This window comes from Vidua chalybeata, chromosome 9 (genome assembly GCF_026979565.1).
Source record: "Vidua chalybeata isolate OUT-0048 chromosome 9, bVidCha1 merged haplotype, whole genome shotgun sequence".
Taxonomy (NCBI): domain Eukaryota; kingdom Metazoa; phylum Chordata; class Aves; order Passeriformes; family Viduidae; genus Vidua; species Vidua chalybeata.
In genome coordinates this window covers 18,651,760-18,665,914 of record NC_071538.1, presented here as the reverse complement: position 1 = coordinate 18,665,914, position 14,155 = coordinate 18,651,760, and the positions used below count along the sequence as shown (strand labels likewise).

Genomic DNA, 14,155 nt, shown 5'->3' with positions numbered 1-14,155 from the left:
AGGTGGGGTGGTGTTTTAAGATTGGTTCATGACATAAAGGGTTAAAACAGCAGCACCAGGTGGGAGCAAGGGTCTTAACCATTGTGGTGAGACACAGAGCAGTCCTTGAACAGCTGTATCAGCACAGGAGGAGCAGTGAATTGTAGCTATGAGCAGAGCAGGGGTGATAAGGGCAGGCATTTTTCAAGTCAGCTTTACTGCCAAGGAAAATTGGTCATGTAAGTACTGCATAAACAGCAAGTTGAAGAATGGTTCATAATTATAGCCTCAAACCTCAAGCTGGAGACATGTTTTGGGTTTTTTCAAAAAAATCATACCAACAAAAATCAGGTTCTACTCTGAAGACTCTTGCCCAGCAGACACTATAAAATTGCTTCTAAAATAGGTCCTGAAAAAAAGACTCTAAAGTAACAGTGACAAGTAATGGGGGCTATAACTGGTTTGAAAATTCAACCAAATCATCATACATCACTGTCTTATATGTGAAAAGAACAAGTTATTTGGCCAAATTATTTTCTATATTTCTGCTGTCAATTACTTAGCAGATGCTTTTGTTAATAAACTGCATAGTTTCAAGCATCTGTTTGAAAACAGAAAATAGAAAACAAAACCCAAAAACCTCCACCACCAGAAAAATCCCAACTCTTCTGAAGTGAATAACTAATACCATTTTAGCTCCTGAAAGTACCAAGCTTCTAGAGACACTTCCATTAAAAAAAAAAACCACAAAAAAAACCCCAACAAAACAAAAAACCTCACAAAAAACTAACCAACCAAACAAAAACCCAAACAAACAAAACTCGCCAAAACCAAACTAAAAACCCAAAAACCCCACAAGAACTGGCTGAAGCTATACAATGTGCCAAGTATACCTGGCACATCTGGCAGAACAAAGCCAGAATGTATCTTTGGGCATCTGGCATGAAGTAGTCAGGGGTGTCCTCTCTGCCTCTGTAGCAAGAGCTGAACTCAACTACCAGACTGAGGCAGGAGTGACCCCAGCAGAAGACTGCTGTCCCGTGAGATACATGTCTTTCCCATGCAGTATTTCCATAGGCTTCATGGCATCCTATTCATCTTCACACCTCATCTTGGAAAATTCCATTATGCCCTCATACATCACTTTCTCAGCATTTGCCCTGCCTAGACAGCAGGGGATGGGTTCTCCTACCATCAGGAGAGGCACAATGCCAGGTGGATCGGCTTGTACTTTGGGCTAAATCCAGAGCCCAGTCAGGAAAAATACATTAAAGATATGAGCACATCCAAAATGCTCTGCCTGGGGTCCTGAAAGCTAGCTCCCTTGGGGATAAGATGGAACATATGCATGCCACTGTCCAAGTGGGATTAATGGCAACCTCGACTTCAGCTTCTCCAAAACTTCTTATTAAGATGCTCTTGGTTCATCTTTACATTTATACATTTCCTCTCTAGATCTCCACGTGATCTCTTCATCAGAGACTCAAGGATCTCTTCATCAGCGACTCTACTGCTCCGACCAAGCTGCAACCGCGTGGAAGAAACTTTCCAAGACGTCTGGACACCTGTGGTATTTTGACCTCCTCAAGCATCTCTGGCCAGCATTCATCAGCTCCCTTTTCTGGGATGGGAGTATGTGGACAAGACCCAAACCATATCCTGCTCAGAGCTCCCTGTTTTTACATTTCTCGACTCGTGTTCCTTCTTTTACCAGCTGTTGCCTGTTTTTTTCTCCATCCTCATTTTCTGTAGTTTCTCATTCTCAAGGAGAGCTCTAATGTTTTATTAGGAATAAATTGATACCTGTTCCTAAGGAAAAAGCCAATAGAAGCAATGACTCAAAGCAGTTACTTAAAAAAAGTAAGAAAAAAGCAAGCATAGGACATCCCTCACTCCCCATGCCACACAGTTTTACAGATCATGCCCTCTAGCTATTCTAGATAAGAGATGCCACTTACATAGCAATTACATAGACATCATTCCATCCTTGGACATGGACATCACTCCATCCTTGCCAACCTTTTCCTGAGTGTTCACCTGAGATGCAAGGTGTTTGATGTTCATCACCAATACATGGTAGTAAGTATTGCTTAAAACCAAAAATTGTTAATTGAAATTGAAGAACCCCAAACTCTACACATTCTTTAAAGTTCAAGAATGTCCTACCTTGGAGTACAATATAAAAAACCGAAGTTAATATGCAAATAAAATAAATTCTGCATTTGAATATTAAATGAACAGCTGGATTATGAGGTAGGTAGCATCAAAAGAGGAATCTTTTTGGAAGAAAGCATGTCATAACAATAGACCAAATTTAGATAGAAACTGAGCTTTATTAGATATTAGTGCAATCTGTGTGAAAAACAGGCTAATTTTTTCAATGTCAGTTTTGCATCTGAGCATTTATCCTCAAGGAATTCAAGAGAAAAAATTGCTAATTTGCAGAAAAATCAGGAAACACCTTAAGAAACACTACAAAGCACTACACACCCTCACTCTCCCAGGCAATTCCACATCCCATGAAGCTGCTGTACACTTAAATTCCAAAACTTGCTTGTCTTGCAATTTGTTATTCATACATGCCATTATATTAAGCTAAAAGATCTACCACCTAATTTCTCTCTGAAGTTCAGTTCACTACACACATACCATTGCAATGTGGATTTTTCAGCCAGTGGAGAGAATCCAGCTTGAACACACAATGCACTATTGCACTCTACTGCTTTAGAATGCTTAACCCATAGTTCCCAAAGCAGAGGACCAGTGCTGGGAGTTGCAGGGTGTGCTTCTCACTACACAAGTCTTCACAAAAAACAAACATACAACAGAAACATTGAATTTTCAAAACTAGCCAATATAAAACAGTCCTCAACAAGTTAATGAGAACATATCTTCTTTCATTATGGCTGTTCGAGGGAAATACCATGATCCTTCAAATGGGCTTGGCATGATTTTAGCTATGTAATGCTCTTTCTCTCTCTCACCACCTACCCTGTTTTTCAATGAGAAACTCTGATCAAAACCTCCATCCTCCACAATAATCTATGGATCAATTAATAAAATGTTTGAACATAGATAATTTGCATTAAAAACTTTATCTTAATGATAGACTTTGATGCAGTTAAATCACAATTTTGTCCTGTGCAAAGTAAGGCTAGATTATCATATGCTTATAACAATCAGAATTTACATACACAATAAAACTGTTACTGCAGCTTGCTACAAGACAAAGAATTTCAAACTGCCTAAATGTTATAGTAATCAAAACTAACCTTAATCACTATAACAATGCAACTACTGAAGTGGCAGAGTACATACATCCTTAATTATGCCATTTTGTGAGAGGGAAAGCAAACTGATTCTGGGCACAGGCAAAGTAACAGTCTTTTCTATCTTTCAAGTTTCCATCTTCTTGCCAAAAAAGCACTTTGCTTTGTTTTAATTTCTTGAGCCACATAGCAGCTGTGAATGTCTGTGGGTTTACAGACAAGTGCTAGCAGCAAGTACAGTATGTTAATGAGCACATACTTCCTGGAAGCAGCTTAACCTGAATGAAACAAAAGAAACAAAAAGTTCTTGATGTTGTGGCTTTAAATATTACAGTATTTTAGCAGAAGGATACAAATTAACAAGAGGCAGAGGAATAACAAGCTAACAATTACATTTACAAAGCACCAAACAGTTTAGATATTCACTCAGCTAGCAACATTTTAAAGGACACACAGGTAAGATACCTTGCTACTTTACAGTTAGTCTATCACAGAAATACTGTATCTCTCTAAAGAAAAATGTCAGTGCAAGTAGAACAGCACCTCTCTAAGCCCTTCCTAAGGGGAGGATTTGGCTCAAAATTCTCATCAGGCTTTCTCTGGTCAAGATCAGCTATGTCATAGAAATGATTTTTGCTTTCTCAGAATATGGACACCCATTTAGTTTTTACATGCAGAGCATATTTATATGCCTCCCTGATTTACTGAAAAGTATTTCTGAAACCAAAACTACTGCTCAAAACTACAGACAGATGACATCCTAGTGTAGAGAAACTGGTTGTTTATTCAGAAGGCACAAAAACTGTGGCTTTAAAAACCCACACAAAACAAACACCAAGGCATTTCCACACCTTTACTGCATAGCATAATGCTAAGAAGTTAGCCTAACCCTTACTACATGTATAACAAGGAATACATACCAGAACTCATTCTACCAAAAGCCAGCAAACACCTTTTCCTTCTGGGCAGGGAAAAGCAGAAGGTAATTTAATGGAAGAAATAAAAACTTTGTTACATTTATTCCTCTGAATAGCAAATTGGGAAAAAAACAGTAACAATAAAAACAACCAAACAAAACAAACAAATAGATACAAAATGAAAATCTTAAACAGAAAAAAAAAATCCTCTTCTAAAATACTATTGTCTTAAAGATCCATATGGCAAGTGTAGAGATAGAAGTAAGCAATGTTTTGCTCTATTTTTCTCTACCTTCATATAGCTCTAGATGTCCAACTGCTAGGTGCTAGCATCTCTCTCCAAAAACTTGAAGTCTTGAATTTCTCATATAAACAAATGTAGATGAGAAAGTGGTAGTTTGGAGTAATAATTTTTTCAAGAAGTTGTCAGAGTGAGATCTTAAAGGCCTCAATGCTAAAAAATATAGACTCCTTTTTCTTGCCACCTGAGCATTTCATTGCCAATGGTGCTTTCAACGTTTTCTTTGAGTCTGTCTTTTGCCATCTGACACCTCAGTGAATTGATTCCGTGTGCAAAAATAATTATGGATAACCCAAAGAGATAAAACCTGCATTGTTTTCTGCCTATTAAAATATCTTAACAATGGATTGGAGAAAACATTTGAATCATGACCTGTGAAGGGCCTAGGAATAAAACCTGATTTTTCAACAGTGCAAGTCACCAGATGGGCTCAGCTGTTTTGTGAAACCTTACTCTTAGCGGATGTGATTCTGCTGAGATGTGGAAGAAAGAGCAAGGGAGGTGCCAAAGAGAGGCTCAAAGGAGCCCTGAAGAGACTCCTGCTCACCGCTGCTGATCCCAACACCACAGGCAGGCCAGCAGCTCCCTTTAGCTCCCTGCACAGCACACCCTCTAAACGGCTGCATCCCAATTCTCCTGCTACACAAACTAGTCTCACCTTCATTTCTTGTCAGTATTTACCTCATTTTCCAAAACAGTTTCAGTGAAGAAAATATGTTTGTAGAAACAAAATGGGGTCCTAGCTCATGACTAGCCCTCCTGAACACCAGGATAACAAAAAGAAATAAAATGTGTCTAAATCCTTTCCCAACCATTGAAGGGGAAGGTTAAAAAAAAAAAAAAAAAAGCCCAAAAGGAAACAAAGTGATTTTATCTTCTAGTTTTGCAACTCTAAGACAACATACTCCTTACTTCAATTACCTCCTCAGAGCTCCACTGCTACTTTGTTCTCTTTCCCATTTCCCAGGAAACACTTCTACCTCCCAGCAGAGAAACCGCTTATGGTAAGAAAATACTTGCAGTACAGCCTGAAACCACAGCTCTGCTTTTGGCAGCAGCAGTAGGTCAGGCAGCTCCTATTTAGTGCCTGCTAGCCACTCTCTCCTCTGTGCCATACCCCACCTGCACTGGTCCAACTGCTTGTGTGGCTGCTGTGAACTGGATCAGGAAGCCAAATACAGGTTAACTAAAGTCCCTTCTGCTTTCCCTTTTCTGTAGGGTTATTTTTAACCTAGATCAACTCAAAATCAGTTCACCTTGTTGTCACATAGTTACTCCAGCACACTTGAGGGCACAGAGGCAGGAAAACAAGTAGCAGGGGACAGAAAAGCAGAACTGCAAATGAAAGAAATGCTTATGAAATAGCACCTTGTACCTGAAACAAAGTTTGAGAGCAGCACTGCAGGGTAGACTTTTTATCAAGTTCTAGCCCTAAATTTCACAAGTTTATAAGGAAAATCCCCACTGACTCAAGGTTCCTAACACTGAAAACTTTGCAAGCTTTAATGCTAAAAGCACTGATTAAATAAAACAAAACAAACCAGTCTAGATCTGATTCTAGATCAGATCTGATCTGGAACTCACATGCTGTATAGCAGAAATAATATTCTTTATTAAACCAATTGCTGTAGTTTAGAAAAAAAGTGAATCTGGACAAACAAGTCCTTTATGATGTCTAGAAAGTATGCAGGCAAAACACAAAATCTGACAGCTGTCCAAAAGCCTTTCCAAAGGAGCTCTGTCCAAAGGAGGGATGTGTCAGCTCCAGAAGACCTTTCACCCTCTGGAGAAGACTCTGTGCCAGCCTGGCGTGGAACGCAGCTGAGCCCTGCACTCCACACCATAGCCTGCACTGCTGCACCCTTACATTCTGCTACCAGTGAGAGGCTTCATTTTTGCAGCACAGCATAGCCTTAATTAGGCCAAGGAACAAAGCGACTTGAAAGAATATGAGAAATCCCAGCATTATTCAAGATATTACTTTTGATTATGTCACTTCTACAAATGTGGATGGGTAGTTGAACAAACACTAAACAAACCCAGCAAGGAGGGAATGCCAAGTAATTTAAAACACTCTGTCTCTAAAGTAGTCTGAGCCTGTAATAAAGGCCTAACCACAACAGCTAAATACAAATCAATTTATCACTTGGAGGCCCTTCTGACCTTTTGTTATGCTACAATGTGGTTATCTTTAATGAGTGATAACCTCTCTCTTTGCTAGTCCAAGCTGTGAATAAGCATTTTGTTTTTAATTAAAGCAGAATTTTCAGATGGTGCCTCTCTTCACATGATGGTAGTCTTACATTGGTGATTACAGCAGAGGGATTTTCAGATATTCTTTCAGCAAGTAATTACAATAAAATATTTCTTATTTTCTTATTGCTGAAATCTACCTGATTAATAGAGGATACAACCCCAACATAGTGGGAAAGAAGCTTTACATACATTGTTTAGAGATGTTATTCATGCAGGCCATTCCAGCATCACTCCAATATATACTTTTAATTACTCTTTATACAACACATATTTTAGCTGATGTTCTGATCCAAGAACAAGGCTCCAAAAGCTACCCATTTCAAAATTTGAGCACTAAACATAATGAGCAAAAGAAAAAAAAGACTCTCTGTTGAATAAAACTACACTCTGATCAAAAACACTCAAGAGTCTCTGGAAAAGTGACAGGGAATCAGCTATCTTGGGATAGCAATGGATACAGAGCTTTTCACCTCTACCTCACCAATTTTAATCTAACCAAGGTCAGCAGTGATAGAGCCTTGCCTCATCTAGTAGTCTTAACAAGAAATATACTTGTGGTCTCTTTTGGTCTTCAGCAAGAAAATGCAACAGAATGACCAGCAGTGAATACATATAAAAAATATGAAAAAAAAGAGAAATCCTCAATTTTTAAGAAATGCACCCAGAGGAGGTTAAAATCTACTGGAAAAAGAAAAAGTAGAAGGCTGCATCTTCCTGTCAAGCACACTTCAAAGGAGAACTACTTAAACTTTCTACAAATTATAAGAGTTAAAAAGCAAAGAATTGAGTATAATAGGAACTCTGTCATACTGAAGATACTGTAGGGAAAGAAGATACTTTGAGGAAAAGTGGGAGTGAATGAACACAAAACTCACATGCAGAATGCACATCACACATGCTGTATTTGGCTATTTAAAGACCACAGTAGTCAAAGTTAGTGAAATCATGCTGGATTAATAGAACCAGAGATCTGGCTACCAGGTAAGAAGATACATGTACAGAATTATGCTTTGAAAATCTTATATAGTTTCCTTTTAAAATACATTTTAAGAGCAATTTGCTACCACATACTGCCACAGAAAAAGCAGCAAAGACCATCTGAGTCCTGGCAAATAAAATTCAGAAGCCAAGCCCATGTCATTGGAAGAAGACAAAGTTTACATGTCTTCCAGAGCCTGAACAGTGTATTCTAATCACCTGGTTTCTCATCCAGTTTGGTGCTTACAAAGAAACAGACAACATCACACCTAAGTATTCTTGAATCTGTAGGGGAGAAAGGGGAATGGGCAATGGGGGAAACAAAATAACCCAACAAAAACCACAAACAAAACTGCAAGTGGGATTATTATTAATTTATAGCCAGACCTCTTGCTGTCATGTATGACATTCCTTTCCATATCTAATAGGAGAAATAATTCAGAGCCATACATCATAATTACTTTAAAAATCTCTATTATTGTGTTATTTGAAGTAAAACACACACAAAACTTTCTACAAAGTATATAATTTTGCAGGGCTCACATTCATTCTAGTTTAGAAAGCAGTTCTAGTAAAGTTAAAACATTCCTGTTTTGTGTAAGATTAATGATTTTGAAAGTAACAGATTCACTTGCTGAATTAAAAAGTTATGTGACCTTTTTTAAACCTCAGATGTGTTGTAGTTATGCTTCATGCTACTTTCACAAATTATTCCAAGATAATGAATAATAATAAAGCTAACATTTTCCCACATTAACTGCAACAAGTTAAGGAGGACTCCCTGAGGCCTTTTTTAAAAAATGACATTTACTACATGTTGATATTTTTAACTTCTAGGTTGCAAAAGTTCTCAACTACTGTAAATGGAGCAGCTGAAAAAAAAAACAACAAATAACAAAGAGAATAATTAAATGAATATTAGGATAAGGAATCAGAGTAAATTTTATGGCAACTGATAATTGTGTCTCTCCAGTTTTCAAATGAAAGATACTTATATTACTATTCTAAAAGGCCCTCAGAATTTGTAGGTTGCTGTGGAAAACCACCAAAGCATTTAAAACAAAGCTTAAAATGGAGCCGGAACCCTGAAGCTTCTTGTTACCAAAGGATAACTTTTAGTTTTGGTCCTCCAAGTCAAAACCCAATGCATATTAGGAGAATGTGGAACAGAAGGCCATAGAAATAAACCCCTAACAGATTACACTGAAGCTTTCCTTTCTATCCTCTGTATACATAATGTATCTTCCCCTCCCTGCTACACAAGCCCGATTCACTCTTGTGGTGACCAAACTTAAGAAACCACCACCACTCAGAATTCATTCACCTGCAACTTCAGCCCAGAAATACCCCTAAACGTTTCCTCTCATCTTCTACTGGTGTTCACATACTCATGGTTTTATTCCACTTCATTGCCTAAGTGAAGTAACAAGTACTAAAGATATTTCACTATAAATGGAAAGCTACAATAAATGAGAAGGATATAAGGGCCATAGCTGGGTGAACAGCATTTACTGTGCTGACCATAGACAGTGCAAGAGGTCTCAAATTACACTTCATGAACTAGTAAGTATAGTTATCAGGGGAAGCTGTGTTACCCTTCATTGTTCTTCCAAGGACCTTAGCATGCCCTTGATCCACACAATTCCATAAGCTCCATTCATGAATCAAGGCACAATAGCACCTTTAGAATTCAAAGCTGGATATTCTTCTGTTACCCCTACAAACAACTTCATTTTCAGTGTCCTGTAATCTGGAATACAGGCTACTGAGGACACTTAACACGCAAAACTAGAAAACTTGTTTAACAATGCAAAAAAATAGTTCAGAAATATTAAAGCTCCATCTCATTGTATATTTCTTCAGTTTTTGGTTACCATGTACCATATGAATAGACGACAATCAACATTCACTGACAGTAAACCAAACGTTGTTTCTAATAATTAATTAGTTGTTTAGTATCCATATATTATCAATCTTACATGGTAAGTGAATCCTGGTCTTTCCCAGCAGTATGTAAATGATGACCAATTTTTTCTCCTAGTTACAGGAGTTGTATCATTACAGAATTTTGCTGCTAAATATACTGAGTAATTAAACATCTGAGCTTGATGGCTCTAGCAGCATTTAATTTTTAAACACTAACAAAGGGAGAGAGAGATTCTGAAGGAAACTCCTCCTGTAACCTAAAAAATTACTGTATTTTGTAATATGAGAATTAATTAAAATGAAAGTAAACACTGTGTGTTGTAGTGTTATTTAATTGCACAAACTAATAGCAGTACAGTTACCATGAAGTACAAAATGCAGTGTTTTGTCATCTGAAGTACTTCAAACAATCCACTCTCTCCATACTTATCTTTATAGTTAGGCTAAAATACTTCCCATCAAAATTAATGCACTCAACTAAAAAATAAAACCACTAAACAATAACGGTCAAATACTCATAACAGATTTGGATTGTGAAGTCTAAAATAATAGTGAGCTAAGACATAAGAACTGAAAGGTGAAACCAACAATCAGAACTGGGTAGGTCAGCCAGAGACCTACCAGAGCAGGTAGGTCCGTGCTCCCACAGCTGGAGGCAGCCACTGCAGATCCCTGGGAAGCCAGAGGAATGCTGTGTGGGCAGGACCCGGCCTATGCAAATCGGGTTACCTAGTTCTACCCCAGACCTCAATAGTAAATACACAAAAAGTACACACACTTATACACACTAAAAAAAAAAAAAAAAAAAAAAAAACCACAACAACAAAAACAAACAAACAAAAAATCAAAAAAAAACGAGAAAAAAACCCCACCACAAGAACAAAAAAACCCAAAACCAAACCCATAACCCCTCAACTTCAACGCTGAAAGTTATTTCCATTTTAATGCCCTAGGATTTTCCAGTAACAAAGGGTATTGTTGTCACAACACTGAGCTTGCACAACTGCCTGCTCACTACGTCTTGTCTTTACTCTTATCCATCACAAACATACCCAAAGTTTTTCACTAGAAAGGAAGTAAGTCAACATGCAAAAAAATAAAGTCTAGGGTTTTTTTTCCCAAGAACTGAATCAGCTTTATATTGTTTAAAGTTATGCTGAAAAACTCAGAGGGGGGAAAAAACCAACAAAACAACAAAAACAAAGCAAACAAACGAACAGAAACACCAGCAGAAAGCTCCCTGCCATGACGAGTTCAGATCAATGCTTTTGTCTTCCATTTTACTCAGGGCTCAGGAGAGCAACGCCGTACCGAGGGCTCTCGCCGCGCGCTCCCGAGCGATGTAAACACGCCGCGGGGCAGGGGCTGCGCCGCGGGCCGCGGGCACGGCCGCGGGGTCACCGGGGCTGCACGATCCGGACGAGCACAGGAGTTTCTGACCTACATTCCCCGCAGCGGGATGAAAACCCTCCCGCCGCAGACGGAGCGCGGCGGGCGGACGGCCTCCCCCGCCGGCAGGGTGTGTTCGGGGGTGGGGAAAGCGAGCGGGCCGGGGCGAGGATGAAGGCTGGCGGAGGCGCCGACACCTGCCCGCCGACACCGCGGCCCCGCCGCCGGCTCCTCCTCCACCGGGGACGGACACCTGCTGCGGGACAGCCGCACGCGCGGCCCGGCGGCGGCCTCGGCCCGGCGGCCGCGGGCGGGTTTGTCCCGCTGGTTTCCCGAGAGCCCGCTGAGCCCCGCGGCGGGGCCGGGGTCGGGCGGACTCCCCGCGGCGCCGCGCAGGCCGCGGCCGGGCCTGTAGGGGCGGGGGGCTCGGCCCGAGGCCGCGGGGCCTGCGGCGGCGGCGACGCGGGGCGGGCGCGCCAGGCCCGGCCCCGAGTCCTCCTCCGGGAGCGGAGCCGGGCGGAGGCGGCGGCGGCGCGTCCCCCTCACTCACCGCTCTCGATCTCGTTGCCCTTCTTGGCGGTGGCTGCGTTCCCCATGGCCGGGCCGGGGCGGGGGGCGGGAGGGATGCCGGGCGGGGGCCGGGCCGGGCTCGGCTGGCGGGGCGGCGCGGCCCGCGGGCGCGGCGGCGGCAGCGGCGGCGGAGCTGCCCTGGCCCCGCTCTGGGTCTCTGTGTCTCCGGCCGCCGCGGAGGAGGAGGCGAGCGCTCTGCCCCCTCCCCCGCCCCGCACTCGGCGGAAATGACGGCCGGGGCGGCGCCTCCTCCCGCTGCGCCGCCCGCGGGGGCGCAGCCGACCACGGCCGGGCCGCTGCCGCCGCCTCGGGCGGGGGCTGGCCCGGGGCAGGGGCAGCGGGAGCCCCGGGCGGCGCCCCCCGCCCGGGAGCCGCTGTGGGGGCGGGGGCGGTGGGTGCCCGCGGCCGACGCCCGCGGGGTCTCGGCACGCTCCGCATCCCCGGCCTGGCGGGCGGCGGCCCCGGAGCGCCCCCGCTGCCGCAGGGCAGGCCCGGCCCGCCCGCGGGGCAGCGGCCGAAGCGGGGGCGAGGCCGCTCTGCCCAAGGTGACCCCGGGAGGCCGCGCGGGCCGCGGCCCTGCGGCTGCGCCCGCCTCGCGCCCCTGAGCATCCCCGAGGACACCCGCCCGGGCCTGCACCCCGGCGGCCGACGGGAGGAAACTCGCACTTGCCGCCTGTTCAGTGACTGTTTTTACACGGCTCACTAGACTATAGGGAAAAAAAAAAAAAAACGTAGAAAGTAAGCGGGCTGCCAGGAAAGAGTTTTTTTTTCCTCCCCCCCTTTTGCTGCCACCCATCATAAATAGCTACAGCTACACATTTTCAAGCGGTATTGTGACTTTCAAGTTGATGATAGCTCTCTTTATATATTTATCATGTGAAACGCTTTGAGTGTTTTAGCTCTGGAAGGAAATGCTTATCAAAAAAAAGCTCTATTTTATGTGCTTTAAAGTGGAGAGAGTGGAGAGCAGAAGTGCTAATCTTATGGATCACAAACTGCATATATTCTGCCAGGACAATGTATGTGATACCCAGCCTCTTCTGGCAGCATTCTTTCTCCAAGGCTGCAGGAATTGTTCTGGCTACCATCCTTCACTGGGGTTATCAAAATCCTCTCCCAGCACTGTGGGCTGCTTGCTGGTGAAGCACATGCTATCACAGCCTAATACTGAATTACCTTATTAAAATTCAGGGTTTTATACATATACACTAATGCACACTAAAGTAGATACTTCTAGGAAATTTCCAGTTTCCTGAGCCTGTGCAGTGGAGTACAGTATATGGGAACACTGGGCAGATCTAGCCAGAGTGTGGTCTGCCTTGACAGCTGTACAAGCTGCTTGGATTATATAGCTGCAAAGTTTTAGGAACACTTACCTGAATTATCTTGATGTTTTGTAGGTTGTGATCAATGAACTTTTCAGTTTAAGGGACTTTCTCCTGATTTTCTTCACCTTTTCCCTTGCATTATCCTGATGTGTGTGATACTGCTTACTTCAGGGGAGTACCTATGTTTCTATGATTAAAGAAGCTGTCTCTGAGGAAACCAGGTCTCTATTGTTTTGAAGATAGAAACAAGATTCAAGCATCATGAGGAAATAACCTGCAAACCATTGAGGGCAGTGAAGCAGCTATGATTGAAGAGAGCTGTTTCATTTTGCCAAAGCTGGAGTCTGTACATTCTTTATGCACTAAAAAAGAGGTTCAGTGAGTTATCAGTAATTCACTCTGCTGAGGAATGGCATGTAGATTGCAATGGCCAGTTCTGCACCAGGAGGAGAACTTAAGCATGGGAAGAGGAGAGGGTACTTTTGCCATCTGTCGTCTCGATCATTCATACAATGACAACACTCTGAGGTGCTGTAGTATTTTAAAAAAATCTGAAAATTATGTCTCAGATAAAGATTTTATCCCAGTTTAAAATGTTTTCCCTGTTCCAGCCATCATAATTTTCATTTTGGCCAGATTGAGTCTGAGTCAGCTGATTTTCATCCAGGTGCTGACAGGCATTTTGATATCCTTGAGAAGACAGCAGTGGCATCGCTAACAAATGAGATTTGCTGCAGCATCTTTAGCATATTCCTGGTGTTACAGTGCATCCCTTCACTAGCAAATTATGCTGCAAAGGCTGCATACGTGGGAATCCACCAAGGTTCAATAGACATTACTGCCCTTTAGGTCTTGGTGGACAAGGATCAGCTGGTCATTGCATGTACTCCAGCAAAATCCTACATATACATGTCCAGACCATATATATATGTGTGTGTGTGTGTGTGTGCAGCAATGCACTGACACTGGTTCTCAAATAACCACATGCTCTTAATGCACATGCAGCACTGATGGATTTGCATAAATGTTTTTACCCAAACACTCTCTTTATCAGAAACCTAACAAATATAATTCAACAGTGCTGTGAAGTATTAAATTAACCACATCCATGGTTCTAGCATTACACCTGTAGGCAAAGATAACAGAAATAAAGAGTTAGGGCTAGATATTTGTATTCACATTCTCACTGCTCACACATCTTATACTACATTAACAAGTTAATAGTAATTGATTAATCGCAAA

General features: G+C 42.3%; 1 protein-coding gene across 1 annotated transcript in view; it reads right to left on the bottom strand.

Moving 5' to 3' along the window:
- PRKACB (protein kinase cAMP-activated catalytic subunit beta) overlaps positions 1–11,673 on the bottom strand; it is a 67,454-nt gene extending 55,781 nt beyond the window's left edge. The window contains exon 1 of the mRNA XM_053950169.1: positions 11,566–11,673. Coding sequence (XP_053806144.1) covers positions 11,566–11,611 — 46 coding nt within the window. The 5' untranslated portion in view covers positions 11,612–11,673. The remainder of the gene's footprint in view (positions 1–11,565) is intronic.
- Between the last annotated feature and the right edge of the window lie 2,482 nt (positions 11,674–14,155).